The sequence below is a fragment of the Chelmon rostratus genome, chromosome 4 (genome assembly GCF_017976325.1).
Source record: "Chelmon rostratus isolate fCheRos1 chromosome 4, fCheRos1.pri, whole genome shotgun sequence".
NCBI classification, from domain to species: Eukaryota; Metazoa; Chordata; class Actinopteri; order Chaetodontiformes; family Chaetodontidae; genus Chelmon; species Chelmon rostratus.
In genome coordinates this window covers 14,232,007-14,248,019 of record NC_055661.1, presented here as the reverse complement: position 1 = coordinate 14,248,019, position 16,013 = coordinate 14,232,007, and the positions used below count along the sequence as shown (strand labels likewise).

Genomic DNA, 16,013 nt, shown 5'->3' with positions numbered 1-16,013 from the left:
CTGATACCGAAAAGACAAATTCCATTCAAATAAAACAAATAAAAAATGAATAGAAAAGCCAGATAACTGGTTAATTCAAGGACATGCAGGCACCACTGTTCAGCATTGAAGTCCTCACTGTTTCATACTCAAATACTTCAATTATTTGAGAAGAAAATGAGGATTTTCTACTGTAGTTTTAAATGTTATCAGGTCATCCTCTTGTGCCAAAAAGGCAAAATCAGTGTATGTCGACACAGGGCTTCAGTGTCTACACGTGGGTGACAATATGAATAACAGTGTGTTTTGGTGTATTTGAATGAATGTGCTCAACACTGACAAATCTATACCTAGAGCTATTTCTTTATAGATTTTGTAATAATCACTTCTGAAGTCATGTGATCAGGTGTCGGTTGGGTTTTAGGGTCCAGGCTTTGGTTCTGGGCCGCACACGTTAGCCACTTGTTTATTTCGCAGCCTTTCTGGTGTGTCGTTTCTACGCCGGCTCTGTTTTATATCCCAGTCAGTTTGTGGGTGAAACCCCACAGAACCTGCAGGAGACCCTGCGCCTGTTTATGCCTTCACAACACAATATACCCCCAAACACCCAATTGCCACATCTGTCTATGCTCAGTGTTGTGTCATAAAAGCAACTGTGCACTAAAATGATTTCTGTGGAGAGGTGGATTGTATCTGCTCTATCGCCTCATATTTCTCTCTCGGTAACTTTGACGACAAAGAAAATCCACATTACTTTTACATTTAACATGCTCCACGGTATCCTGAGTGTATACGCATTGATTAAACCCTGGCCTACCATTCTCCACAATGAATGGTTAAGCACATTAAGTGTTTGCTTTAGAAGTGGAAACATAATTGCAAAGAGCAAAATAAAAAAAAAAAATCTCTTCTTGATGATAGAAAACAACTTTTCTGCAGACACAAGGCCTTTTTGTGACAATGGTGATATTTATTGAGCTCGCAGATGGCCTGTGGCATCTCGATGGTTGTTTGGGGACATAATAACAGTCTAGGGTTTCTGTGCTGCTCGCCGGGGATAAACCCACAGGCGTTCTCCACTACCTGATATGTTGGATTAGAGATACGTGCGACCCACAAACAGGTGCCAGTGACATGAAATGCTGACCAGCACGCACACAACGATATACATGCAGAGCCGCAGATACATAGCACTCGTTCACAGGACAAATCACAGTGAGCGGTACCAAGCTGATGATAAGTCTGTGAGCTTATGATCTTTTAGAGAGATGTGCATTAATGTATCTCTGAATGCTTCTGGGTGCATGTCCCCTTGTGACCAACCTGAGTCATACTGCATTTAAGAGACTAAGCTGACAACTATGACCACAGACAGCTGAATTAATGGCTTAGCTTCTTTCCAGATGTCGGTCAAATCTTAGGAGAATGTTTGAAATACTGCAGAATATTTAAAAAATGTGTCTTAGGTGAATGTCCATCTGGTTAAAGACTTCATAAAAGTCAATAAAACACTTTTTGGCAAGTAGGTTTTTTTTTTTTTTTTACCAATTTTTCTTCTGTGTTTTGGTGCAGAACAATAACCGTACAAGCACTACAATACTGCTTAAGGAAAGATAGCAAGCAAACCTCACATGAAAAGCAGAAAGAGTTCTTTACTGGCTGTATTTCATCTTTTCAGACACAAAATCAAAAACATCCCGTTTCCACGTACTCAGCCGAATGAAGCATGTACGTTATGTATCCAAGCATCATCTGTGAGCACAGCGAAAAGGCTTTTAATGGCTTTAATCTTTCATTTGCCATTGAAACCATATTTAAAAATTTTAATTTATTTATGGAATAAAGTCACATTTAAGGGGGGATAAGAAATTCAGTTTATTGTTCCACTGGCTGTCCCCACTCTGGAAGTAGATTTGTGTTGATTTGCTGCTGTTGACTCACACTGTGAGGGCACTACCTGCAGCACTGGCCGACCTGCATCCTAAAAGTCCACCGCACCGTCAGGAAAAATGGCGTGTGACCAACAGGTATCCTGGTAACTTTAATCTTCAACCTTGTCTGCTGGCTGACAAACTCAGTTTTGCTGAAGCGCAGTATATTATCTCTGGTATTATCATTCCTCCCTGCAGGCCCCCTCCCCCTCGACTAGCAGCGCCACCTGCCACCTGCTTATTTTCCCAGCATTCTTATCACCCCGCTAGCCGTAGGATCAGGCCCACATGAACTGTGCGCCGTGACAAACAAGAGCTGGTTTTGGGGGGTGGAGGGGTGTATTCTCACCGACTTCTGCAGCGTGTGGAGATGAGCAGGACATGGTTTGGAGCATGGACACCAAAAGGCCCCCTCTCCCCTCGCACCAGGTCACATAGCTGGAGCATACTGGAGATTTAGTCACTCACTCGGTTGTTTTTTCTGATGGATGTAACTCTATTTGTGGCATTTGAAAGTTACGGCTGCCAAAAATGATTTGCAGCCGGATTCAAGAGGCATTTGTGACCTGTTTTTCTTTTTTTTTTTTTTTTGCCTCCCTTGTCATTTGGTATACGTTAAGACAATAGGACGGGTAATAAAGAGACTGAAAATCGGATCTCAGGTCAGCAGGGTTGCACATGCCGTCGCAGGAAAAACTACCAGCCACTCCATGATTTGTGATACACTGATGACCATTTAGTTGAACAAAATCATATTGTTGGCGATGGCACCCCACGCCGAGACTCTTTTCAATTAAATTACCAAACTGCACTGGAAATGAGCTGCAGCACGTCGAAGCGCGGCATAATTAAGCGTTCGCAACGCTCTGAGAACAACAGGCGCTGTTCTAGGTGAATTAATGCCTGTTCCCAGGTGAATACAGGGCCTGTTTGGCTCAAGGCGAACAGATGCCAAGACAGGACTGCACCAAAGGACCGCTGCTAGAGACGCACGAGCATTGATGTCAGCTTCAAACCTCACCTGTAGTACTCCGAGACAGCATTGATTCTTGTCCAGCAAAGAGAGACGGAAAGATGGAAGCGCAGCTATTGTTTATGTACAAGTCGTTTGAGGCAGATAAACTCACGGTCTGTGTGTGTGTGTGTCTGTGTGTGTGTGTGTGTGTGTTCTCCCCCCTGTGTTAAAAAAATAGCGTGATTCTCTCCATTCATTAAGGCTCCACAGAAGGAGATTCCATTAATCTGTTCATTAGGCCACATCAAAAATGGAACTACTTATTAAAATCAGATCCAGCTGTGTACTCTCGTTAAAGCCCGCCGTACCGTACGAAGCTTAACAATGCTCGTGGCACTAGACCAAAACCCGGCCACAAGAAAGGGGGGTAAAGATTCTACTACACTGGCCTGTTTTGACTCAACACACCATGATAATTGCTCCACTCTTAGCAGGGGGCTATGAATAAACATTACTTTTGTCAGCGAGCCTCTGAATGCTCCATTTCCAATTAATTTACATTTGCCCAAAAATGGAGGGAATATCTGCTCTTAATCACTATGTTTTATTTTCTCAATTTCCCCCAAGTCTTTTCTCATTCTCTCATTCCCTGTCTGGCACTTTCATTCCCCCTCTCATCCACACGCTCTTTCTTTTTCTACCTCTCTCGCTGGAAAATCCCATTAATCTTATGCAGCGGTTTTGAACAAAAGCTATGGGCTAAGCGATTGATCCTGGCATTGATCCCACTCGCCTGAACGATCATAAAGGTGTTAAATTGGTTTCTTGGAGGATATGTATTTTTCATTGCTGGCTGCTGCAAGTAGAAGTTCCTGCTTGGAATTTCTCTCATTTCTTTAACCAAACACCGGTGATGATATTAAAATATTAAATAGATCACACCTTGAAAAGTAGCCTTAAATGTGGATTTTGAGGCTGGTTTGAAGCGATTTCTGGGGAGTGTGTTTTCTGCATCAGCGTGAATCTTAAAAGCTAAATCCTTACAATGGGTTTTGCTCCATCCAAGGATGGGTAGAAACTTGGGATTGTCAAAATGCGTACAGTGGAAGCAAAAGTAAAAAAAAAAAAAAAACCCTTCACTTATGTTGCTGCAAATTCTGCTGTGAATTTATTATGTGTAACTAAAGTAGTATATTTAAACTCCAAATGCAAAATTACATTTTTTAACCACAAAACAGTTATTATTAGTCATTTTCACATCAGGTCACGGCCACCTAACCTTTACTCAATTAACTATTTCAAATTGAGGTAGGTTAAGTATCACAGGTTAAGTATTTTTGTAACAAGACTAAGGCCTCTAGATTGAGAAAGATGAATGCTGCTGTTCATCGGCAGCATATTTGGTTTCTTTCAGCATTATAGTCAGCATACAAAGACTCAAATATGAGGCTATGAAAAGCATTCAGCTGCAAGGGTCCTTTTGTCCATGTAGTGACCGGCTAGTATAACCCACCAAAGTCGTGACCTTGAGCATCCTGGAAATTCAAATCGGAGGAAAAGTCCAATGTTATCTTAAAAATGAGGAAATGTCTCTGCTTTAGCTTCAAAGTGATTCACTTACAGGTTTGTATGTCTGAACTTTGCTATTTAGCAAAATGAATTTCCTTCAGCAACACAAAAGAAAACTGGAGAAATGACACCTTTGAACTTTGTCATAGATTTTTATATTGCTGTCTTTTCAAGGCAGCGCAAGTGCTGTAATGCATCAGACCGGCACCGTACTTATCATTAACCATGCAAAGCAGAAGCTTTTTAAAGAGGTGCTCCTTTGTAGAAACTAAATAAACGGGATGCACTTGAATAAACTTTATGCTGGTTTACTTTGTGTTAGAGGCAATCACTGAGCTGAGGGAAAAGACTAACTGGTGCTGTGACATTAAAATGAGAAAAGGACCATGTTTCACATTCCTGTCCTATAGTGAGTTGCAGGTATAGTGTGGTGCATATGTATAATGTACGCTGACTAATGCATTTTGAATCACTGACGCTTAATAATTTGGAAATAATGCAGAGGTAGGTCATGACGTTTTCCCAGTCCCTCACATCAGCCAATATTAAAAAGATAAATGTATATTCTTTGGGGTGTACTGAAAAACACTTTACATCTGCTTGCCCACCATATCCTCACTTTCCATACTGCTATTTTGGTCCCAGAGAGTAAACACATTTTACAACATTTTGAGTCTAAGCTGCTAAACCTAGACACTCCTGTCAATAAATAACATTGAGTGATCTTATTTCAGGATTCTTTATGTTAGTAATAAATAGCAGACAGTGATAGCGGCGATAACAAGCGTGTTGTGTATCGCATAGCTGAAATGAGGAAGTGAGCAACTCTCACAACAACAACTTTGCTTCCGACTGAGTCGACGTCGGCAAAAGCAGTAAATTAACGAGTGACGGCGTGCCTGAATTTTCCATGACCATGTGGTGAGATAAGAATTGACCGATTAGATAGATAACGTGTTTTATCGCTGTGGATGAGATCAACATATGAACTTTGTACTGCCATACTGTGAATAAATCAAACTGAGAAAGGTTATATTCAGACGCTGGCGATCAGCCAGCGCTTCACTGACCACAGTGGCTGCATGGCAGTCAAGACTCGCCGGCGTGAAAACACAAGTCGGAGCGGTCGTGGACTCCATGTCAGAAAGTTCATATTATCAGAGAGAGCAGGCAGCAGATCTTGTAAGATCAGGCGCCATGAGCGTCGCTCATTTGACAGAGCAAAGGAAGAGCTTGTCAGGGAAACAGCTCGTGTCGCTGGCACTTAAAAGGTCAGCGAACTGAACCCCAACCCCTGGCCCGCCCTCACGCCTGTCTGTCTGTCACCGGTCCCCCTCTTCCAGGCGGGTGTCCCCAGCCCCCGTCTCGGCTGCTATCACCCGCCGTCATCCCCTCTGAGCCGCCCCCCTTTGATGACCCAGGCCTCTTGTCAGAGAAGAGCTTCCAGGCAGGCAGAGTGAGGACAGCCCTTTGATGAGGACCCCGCCACTTGCCAGCACCGCTGACATGCAGGGGGGGTGCTTTGAAGAACTCAGGCCTTACATGTACCCATCCGTCTGCGTGCACACACACACACACACACTCACACACACACTCACACACACACTGTTACATGTGCTTCCAGGGTAGATGGAGGAACTCACAGAAGAGGATTGGGGCGCAGTCTTGAGAACTCCCTCCTTTGACGGCGTTTCTTGCTCTCCAAAGGTTTTAATGAAGGCATTTGAATTTTTTCATCCCGTGCTTGAGACGCCTTCAGTATGGGACCCAAAAAAAAATAGATGTATAGGAAGGAGGAGGAGGGGGACAAACCGCAATACTGTCAAAAACGTCAGAAAAGACCTTTGTTGTATTTTGTCATTTGGAGATGACTTATGGTACTTTTTTTTCCAAAGCACAACCTCCCAACTTCTTTCTTTGCCTGTGAATGACTTTTTGCTCACACATAGCCCATATGACATGAAAAAGTTCCTAATTTGGTGTAGTATGCTCTTATTTTGTCATCTTCTGTGAGGGGTTACCACACTTCTACAGTCCTAACAGACAGGACTGCCTGGGCTCATACAACATAAATCCTAAGCGCTACCTATATCAGAGCCAGTACCATAGTCAGCCAAAGTGTTCATATGCTCCAGTAGTGTGTGTGATTCGGCTTTGCCAGGTCAATGTTATGGCACAGTTGTTGTTATGTCTGCCTTAAAGGTAAACAGAAACTGCTCGACACCAGCCCTGAATCACCAGTCATAACAATCCTAATCAACGAGCAACAGTCTTCACACTTGGCCTCAGCCACACAAGGTAATAAAGTGCTGTTTGCTGCCAGAGCTACGGCAGTTGTTGACGTCAAATTAGTACCTACGTGTAAGTTCACTGTGGATTTCGACGAAGCCCTGTGCAATGCGCAGGCGGCGCAAAAAGACATTCCTTTCTGCCGCGTTCGTGCTGCACCTGCTTGTGTCGCGGTGTTAGCATCGATCCGCATTCTTCACTCTGCAAGTGACATTGGCGATGAACATCACGGGCCGTTCTCACAGACTCAAAGCAGCAGAGTTATTCACGTCACCACAAAAACCGCTGTGTGCCCAGACAGACACGTTATTCCCAATGATACCAAAGAGGACAACGCGTGTTGATAGAAAAAGGGGGGGGAAAGGAGGAGAAAGAAAGCACCTCTCATACATTTTCCTCATTCCTTCCTTCTCAATGTGGCCTTTTTTTTTTGTCTGAGTCTGGCTATGTGGAGTAATGATTAACACAGCCAGGCATGGGAAGAGACTAACAGTTACAATGGAGGGGGTTGTTTTGGAGTAGAGAACCACCGATTGACCTGCCTCAGCTTCCCAAGCTCACCTGGCAGGTCCCTGGGAGCCAGCGGCTGGCATTCAGGAAGAAAAAAAAAAGGGTACTTAATCATTATCATCTGTGGAATCACTCAGAAACTGCTGGCAACGTGCAAACAGATAAACCTGGCAACATTGTTAAATCAGGCACGTTGCAAAGTGCTTAACTGAGTGTGGAAAGGTTCACATGAGAAAGCTTTAGAGTGTGTACGGGGGACTTTTGAGCTTTGTGTAAGGTTGAAAAAACAATGTCTGTGGTGCACCAGTGATTGACCTGTGAGCACGTTGATCTTGCATACAGCTGCCTGTGAGGCTGACACAGTGCCTCAGCTTTGTGTTTTCAGGGTAAGACACTTGATTCTATCCTGTGTCCAAGTGAAAGCTTTTACTGTTTCAGTGTCTATACATAAAAGGAAATACTTGTTTACATGAAAACCTGATATACAAACAAAGAAAGCAAACTTTTATTTCTCAAGGATGCCTTTCAGTGTTACCAGCATTCAAAGCTTTAAATTATTTTATCAACCAAGTATAATGATGATTCAGCAGTTTGTATTGTGAGGATGCGGATGTAAATGTGGATTAGTATGCACCATGTAGAGAAGGTCAACAATGCCACAATACCATGAGAGCTTTTGAATAGACATTTTTAGCATTTAGAAAATAAACGACTTGCAGGAAAACGGTAAAATTACCTTTTTAGGAGTGAATTTGTTTACTGCACTTGTTCAATGTACCAAACTGTAAACCATTGCAGTATTCATTAAAAAGCCATAAACATACATTGATAGTGTGACTTTAACTTTAACTTTCTTCAACCATCTTATTCAAATCTGACCAGACTGTGAGATGCTAATATCTATTTCTGCACTTTGAGCTAACAGGGAGAATTCCTTCTCAAGTCGCCCCTCATGAGCTTTCTGGTTTGTTTTCTAACTCCCACACACATGAGCAACTCAACTTTCCAGTCTGCAGGGAGCGCGGGACCTGACCCACAATAAAAGACATACGATCTGCAGCGACGGCAGCACGTATTAGTCACCTGTGTGATCGTGACCTCGTGTGTTTATTTCCACCAGGTGGACGACCAGATGAAGCTGCTGCAGAACTGCTGGAGCGAGCTCCTCATCCTCGACCACGTCTTCCGGCAGGTGGTGCACGCCAAGGAGGGCTCCATCTTATTGGTCACTGGCCAGCAGGTGAGTCGGCGAAACCCCGCCCTGGAAACGTCCAGCTACCTCCGCCTTCTCCTTCTTCCTCCATATCCCCACCAACCGTGCATCACTCGCTCCTCAAGGGCCTCTGCAGCAGCTCCTCAGCATTTCCCTTAAAGCCTTATTGATCACTCAGCCACGCAGGAGCCACCGCTTCATTAAAAATAGATTATGCTTATAGATAAACACTAATGTCACCACGATAATCAATTTTGCATTTTTTTTTCTCCGCCAGCGAATGCATAAAGCGCTCGGTTACGCATGCTGCAGCATAGTGAGTGGGCGGACAGATAAAGAATGTGGCTACGTGTGTTTTTTTGTTTTACCGGGGCCTTTGAGGAAGTTGGTGGGAGCTGATGCCTGCGGCCCAAAGTGGAGGTCCTCAACGCATCAGGAAACTGTGATTCTGTTGTCTGTTTTCACTTCACACACACACACTCGCAGAACACACTGTCAAACGGCGAATGCTCAAACCAGGAGCTTGCATCGAAGACCTCTTCAGCGTTCAGTCATTTTCATAATCTCATGCACACACAAACATGAAACTGCTCATCATGAAGACGCGTCTGACCAGTGGCATGGCTGTCAGTGAGATGAGAAGTCATAAATTATTGATTGGCTGGCTCTGCAAAACATTGCTCTTCAACAAAATGGTTTACAACAAAAGATGCTGGTATAAATATTGAAGCAAGGCAAGTGCACCGTATACAGGGAAGTCCGGCTTTAATTCCATGATTCTGAATGAAGACAAGGTCAGGGAGAGATTTTCAGTACTGCCTGTGGTAAATAAGCACTAGTACTTCCAGTGCAACCCCATCGCCAGAATAAATGTTGGCATTGCACTGTCCTGCAAAACAAGGATATGTTGAAACTTTACATATCAATTTAAAATCCTGTGGCAAGGCTGTTGTTAAGGTCTGGTTAGGTTTAGGCACAAAAACCACTTGGTTAGCCAGCTGAAAAGATATTATACTTAAATTCTACACTTTGTGCTATTTTTGTCACCTTCAATATACTTGGACTCAAGTAGTCCTTGAGTACCACTCGAGTAATACTTGAGTATACTTGAAGTTTAAACAGTTGGTAAATTGGCTGACTAAGTTTCAGTGGACTGAAGTCCACCAGCGAAAATCAGGATTCATGAGATTCATTCAATACCCACTTGCAGTACAAGTTTATTACATCACCAGTGTGTTGGAAATATGCTGAAATACACTTAAAATGAGTGTACTTTTCATTGAAGTACACTTCATTACTATTTGTAATTTAGTACACTTTTAAAAGTACAACAAAAACAATATAACACACTTACATTAAAGCATGCTTTTTATAAGTACTTTGAGATACCACTTTAAATATTGCAGAATTTGTATATTAATTTTTGATGCATTTAAGTAGAACTTATTGACATCTATTTAGAAGTGTGTGTCAAACAGACTTTAAATTAAGCACAAAAAGTAAAAGTGTACTTTCAATGACTTTTCTATTCTTTTCAACCTGGGTACGGTCAGGAAGTGATCATGTTTTGCCTTAAAAAATAGTACTATCATAGTGAATGTATTAGGAGAAATACATGTATACACTTTGGTCACAATCACCGAGCCCATCATAATAATGTGAGGCAGAAGAAAGGGGGTGATAAAGTGAGCAGGTGAAGAGGAGGAGGAAAGGAACAGGGTGGAGAGGAAAGAATGGAGGTATGATAGAAATAGATGGAAGCAGAGGGCAAAGGAGAAGAAGGGATGCAGATGGGGAGTGAAGCCGAGGAGAGGATAGGAAAGAGAAAGAAGGTGGTAGGAAAAAGGCGAGGAGGTGCTGGCATGAACAAAGGAGAAGGAAGAGAATGTGGAGAGGGTGGTAGGGGACGAGAAGAGAGACAGAAGGAGAAGAGATGATGAGATGACGAGGCCGTTTGAGGAGACCAGAGCAGTGAGGAGGAGGAGGAGGAGCTGATAATCAGGGGAGGCACAGGACGGCAGTTTCGTTTGCATACTTTGGTTAATGAACAGCTGGTGTTGGGGGTTGTGTGTGTGTGTGTGTGTGTGGAACAGTTCATTATTTCCTATTATTCTCTGCCTGGCCAGGGGTGACAGCACAGCGATAACACCAGGGATATTTAGAAGTAGCAGCATCACCTAAAGCAAATGCTACACACACACACACACATAACAAATCACATAGGGATTGTTTGGGCTGTGCATTGGCCACACTGCTCTCTAATGTGCTAATAACTTGTTGTTGCAATATGCTCATCACCGTATTGGTCTATGCAACGTTGCATAAGAATGTGAAGGCAACTGTGGGGGTTTTAGAGTCAGACAGGAGAGAACATCACATAGGTGAAACATCTAGTATCTGATCTGGGATCAGCCTGTTCCATGAATCGCTCTCGAGTAAAACATGTACTGCCCGCTCATTCACAGTATTAATATAATCAAAAAAAAGACAAAGTTCAGTTAGATGAAGCTTTTTCGCTTTCGTGTGCAGGTACAGCTAAGTTCGCCTGAGCTCACAGAAGTGGATTGAACTTTATTCAGTGCATGCAGGCAAAGATAGATTTTCCCACTCAGAAAAAGTCCACATTATCTTCTTGCTGCATTGCATCATGCTCGGTTTTCTGCATACCAAACTCACTTGGCTCCAACGCATTGACAGTAACTGACTGAGTGTGTCCTCACATGTGGACAATTCTGCTGATAAACTCCAATAAAGCAGACCAGGCCACTCATGTGACAAAAGAAGTTTAAGTTGATAAAGTTTGTGTCCTCACACTGGCAGATATTTTCAGTTCTTTTCAGAGATTTGTTCAGATGTAAATTTGGACAGATGTTTCTCCCCTTTTGCTTTGAATCAGGCCGCTTCTTCGCTGGCGTCAGTCACACGCTGCACTCATACTAACCTTTGAAAAAAAAAAAAAAGCCAGCAGCAGCAGATTTACAGTTATAGCCTGTCAGCTGATGTCTGTCTCGGTCTTTCTGTTGTCCTCATCATCCTCACTTGCTAATTTCTGCCTTTTTCTTATTTTCTGTCTTTTCTCCGAACCGCTGCATGTCATCGTGTCACCAGCAGCAGGGAGAAACGGCCATGAGTGGTCTTTAGTTCTGGTGGAAGAAAGGAGGCTTTTTTTTTATCCTGTCATTAGATCAAACGCATGCTGCAACTTGTACAAATGCGTGCAAACATGAAATGACAAAGATTGGAGTGAACTGCTGAATGATTAAGCGAGGCCTTGCAGCTTGGCAGCCAGTTTTCAGGCTGAAAATCCAGATATTTTGATAGCACAGTGCTCCTGGTGTACATGAAATTCAAATGATGAAGAAATGCAAAAAAAACAGACGTTTCTCAGCCAGTCGCTGGTTTCTGCGCTCTCAAATAAGGTACATTTTCCAACCACACACATGAAAGCCCCCTACGCATCAAACCGATTCACCTTCCATATCCATCTTTAATGTTCTGCTAAGATTGTTAATCGTATTCATGATGGGTTAAGATTTGAAGGTTTATTCATATATTTATTCTCTCTGTCTCTCCAGGAGGGATAATAAAGTAGTATTGATTGATTGACTGACTTGCAGGTCACCAGGGTTAGCACCAAGTCTGCTATAGTGACATTATAGTGTTTTTTCTTCTCTCTTTTTACTTAAGGCTAGAAGGCAATAACCCAAGGCATCGCCATCAACAGTCCAATCCTTCAATGAAGTTATTTCATGCACAGTTGATTTTATGTAAATTGATTGACACCTTGGAGGGGGGGGGGGGGCAGTGTCTGCCTCTCACCAAGTCATAACTCTTACCGTCTCGAATGTGGGAAGAAGGAAAGAGAGAGGCACAAAGGAGCTGAGGATTAACTGGGAGAGCAGTACAGGAGGGTAGCAAAAGCGAAAGGAAAGAAAAGGAGGGAAGAAGATCAGAGAAAAGTGGACCAACATGGTGTATTGTTAACATTTACCCTTCCCCTTTTCAGACAGATGAAAAAACGGCTCCAATCATACTATTTACACCATAAATAAATTCCAAATCCTGGTGTGTTTTTAATTGCAAATGGGGGCTCACTGGGACCCTCTTCCTCCCTGAGCTTTAGGAACTGCGCACACCAACATCTACCTTCCCCTGGAAACCCTAGCACAGTCAATTATGGTAATGAATTGTCAATAAATATAAAAATTTAATATGGTCCTGCTTACTTTGAGTGGCAGCTAAGGACTTGCCTCCCAGACAAATGTGCTGCGGCTGCAGATATGAAGTGCACCTGAACAAGTAGTGTGTGTGTGCGTGTGTGTGTTTGTGTGCATTTGAATGGATGGGTTGGACGAAAGACAGATGGGTTTATGGGAAATCAATCTATCTATGTATCTGTCTATGTATCTGTCTATCTTGTTTTTTGTCGTGTCTCCACATGCATGTTTTTCCTTTTGCTGTATGACAGGGAACAGAGAGAGAGAAGTCAAATCTGGCAGTCAGTTGGAGGTGAACTCCCATGCTCTCCCCATATGCCCGCAGCATGTTATAAAAAACTGTTAAACTGCAGAAACCTCCTGCCTGCAGCTGCCTTTTTTTTCTTTTTTTCACATCCACCAGTGTCTCACACTCTGACAGACAGACCAAAGCTTTTGACTCCATGTTGAGAGTGCAGTAGAGCAGGAACATGAATTTTAAAAAAATCATTACGCGATGCGTTCAGGGTACAGTCATGTGTTGTATAGCTGCCAATCATTTTTTGCAGTGTGGGGTTTTAGATATGTTTTCATTGGTTGAAATAACCCTTGAACGGGCAGAGATAAGATGCTCAAAAAATTAAAAAAAAAAACTAATATGTATTAAGCTGGCTGGCCTATCGAACCTTCAAGCTGCTTACAATCTACAGCTTTCTGGACATTGAATGCTACATCCACGAAACAATGAAAAGCCTTTTGTGTTGTATCTACATGAAGACTACGCTTGTGGTTGAAAACTCACCAGGGTACCTTTAATCCAAATCTGTGCTTAAACTCCAGTCTCACTCACATCCCTCTCTCCCTGCTCATTCCAGGTGGACTATGCAGTGATTGCATCACAGGCAGGTGCCACCCTCAACAACCTGTTGAGCCACGCCCAGGAGCTGGTGGCCAAGCTACGCTCCCTGCAGCTGGACCAACGGGAGTTCGTCTGCCTCAAGTTCCTGGTCCTGTTCAGCCTGGGTGAGTCCCTGAAAGAGAAAATAGTGGTTTGTGGTCCTCCTCCACCTTAGCAGGTCTCTAAAAAACAGAACAGAGGAACTTTTCAAGGAGCCAATGACCGAAATTTAGGAATTTTACTTGCCTTTTGAGGAACATTTCATAATCCCAAAGTTGCTGCTCCCTAGTTAAGGAGTAGGGTGGAGGATCAAAGTGGTGCAATATGATAGAAAGAAGCAGGGAGGGTGGGAGAGGGAGAAAATGGAAGGAAGAAGGAAAGAGGGGGGAAAGCCGGTTCCTGGTACTGGTAAAAGATCCATAGGTGGAGGGGGAGTGAAAAGCATGAAAGGAAGGAAGTGGAGAGAAGGTGGGAGGGCAGGAAGGAAGGGACCAGTGGTCTGGAAGGGACAAAAGAGAAAGTGAGGGAGGAAGGAAAGAGGGGAGGTACAGTCCTCAGGCCTTTACACACAACTTTTATGCCAAACAACTGTAAATAAAAGATTAAGAAATTTAGTGTTGTTGAGTGCTGACTGAGCTTTGGAGGACCGGGAAGGAAAGGAGGGAGTCGAAGGGGATCGTGATCAACTGAGAAGCAGAGAAGAGAGGGAGGAAGGGATGAGAAGGAGGAGACAGGAGGAAGATGAAGTGGGAGGAACGTACCGTGAAGGGAGCTGAGGTTGGGAGGAGAGAGGGAGCTTGGGATTCGGGAAGGGAGGGAAGTGGAGGGATAAGTAGCCAAATGAGTTTAGGGACGAAGAGAAGGGGGCACGTTGATGCATGTGTGTGTGTGTGAGTGTGTGTGTGTGTGTGTGTGTGTGTTCAGACCCCGAAACTGCTCTCCGCTCTCTAAGCCGAGGTCAAACATTGCCAGGAGACTGTCATCTCTGCCTCTTCCTAACAAGTCTGCAAGAAATGGCCTCTGAGGAATACACACACACACACACACACACACACTCGACCAAATCTACTTTAACATCCTCCGCTACTAAAGGCAATGATGTTACGGTAGCTTCGCTCAACCTGGCCCCTCTATGGCACTGAGAGCAACAGTGGCATACATATAGCATGATGAATATTTACCTCATCCTCACCCACTCCTCCCTCCATCCATCTGTAGTCCACGAGGGTCACACTTTCACTTGTTTACCTCCTGTAAACAAAGAAAGGGGGAGTAATGAACTGCTCGGCGAAAGCGCACACATGGTACGCGCAGGCACACACTGAGGTGATCAGGCAGGATTAATGTTTGTGTTAGTGGTGTTTGTGGTACAGCGAAGAAAGAGGGAGGGGTGGGGATGATTGCAGCGGGCGCTTGGAGTGTGTCTGTTTGTGTGTGGTGGGGGTTGATGCTGGGGCTCAGGGTCTAAATAATTTGGCAGAAACATCATCCATAATGAAAGGCTCACCTGAGGGATGTGTATCGCCCCCGGCAGTGCCTGTTCTCCAGCGCGCCCAGGCCTCCCGCGAAAGAAGCCCGACGCAGACGCCGTAGAGCTGGCCGAGGGGATCGGCGTGTTGGAGGAGGGAGTGGCGGGAGTGAGGATGAGGGGTGGGCGGGGGATGAGGGGGGCTTGAGTCATGTAAAGCCGGGAAATTTAGAATAGATCAGATTAATATCACACACAGCTGAGCAGAGATATGTGTGTGTGATTGGCTGTCAGAAGGCGGAGGTATGTACATCTACCTGAGGGAAAGGGCATAACGCACCTGGCAATGAGAGAGCAGGTGTGTGTTCATGCATGTGTGTGTGTGTGTGTGTGTGTTCACGCAGCTGCTTTTTAGGCAGGGCCAATTAATAAGGACTGTCGTGAAATGAGGCATGAAAGTAGCTCTCCCTCTTCATTAGCTTCATTTCAGCCGCAGCTCTGGTCGTTGTACTCTCTTACACTGCCGCTGCGCTAAACAGCATTGCTTGCGCCACCAGCGCTGCCCTCTCGGTCATGGAGGCAGAACGGTGGTGCAGGCTGCATTTCTCCCTCTTTTTCTGCCTCTCTCCATCTCTCCCTCTCTGCGGATGGACAATCAGTCACCTCCTCCCAGCCGGAGGAGCTCTTAGTTAAGCCAGTTGTCGATAACGACGGGGATATAGATGTCACTCCAGCTGAGAGGAGACGCTTGTCCTGATCTGTTCGAGCGCTTGCTCTCAGGGTTAGACAACCCTCTCTCTAAACTTTATTTTTCATATCTTCTCTCGCTGCTGTCTTTATCTCTTCTCCCTCTCTGTCCCCTGTCACTCCACGCTTGTCTTAAGTGAAGGCTTTCACCCTCTATCAAGGAGGAGATTATCACTCTGAGAGCATTGATCTCTTAAGTGTTTGTAAGACTTTGAGCAATGTGTGTGTGTGTGTGCTGGCCACTGAGAAAGAGGCATG

The 16,013-nt window shown here is 44.2% G+C and overlaps 1 protein-coding gene across 1 annotated transcript in view; it reads left to right on the top strand.

Annotated features, from left to right (window-relative positions):
- nr5a2 (nuclear receptor subfamily 5, group A, member 2) overlaps positions 1–16,013 on the top strand; it is a 67,656-nt gene that overhangs the window by 31,501 nt on the left and 20,142 nt on the right. Inside the window, exons 5-6 of the mRNA XM_041934638.1 lie at positions 8,354–8,473; positions 13,518–13,665. Of these exons, the coding sequence (XP_041790572.1) occupies positions 8,354–8,473; positions 13,518–13,665 (268 nt within the window). The remainder of the gene's footprint in view (positions 1–8,353; positions 8,474–13,517; positions 13,666–16,013) is intronic.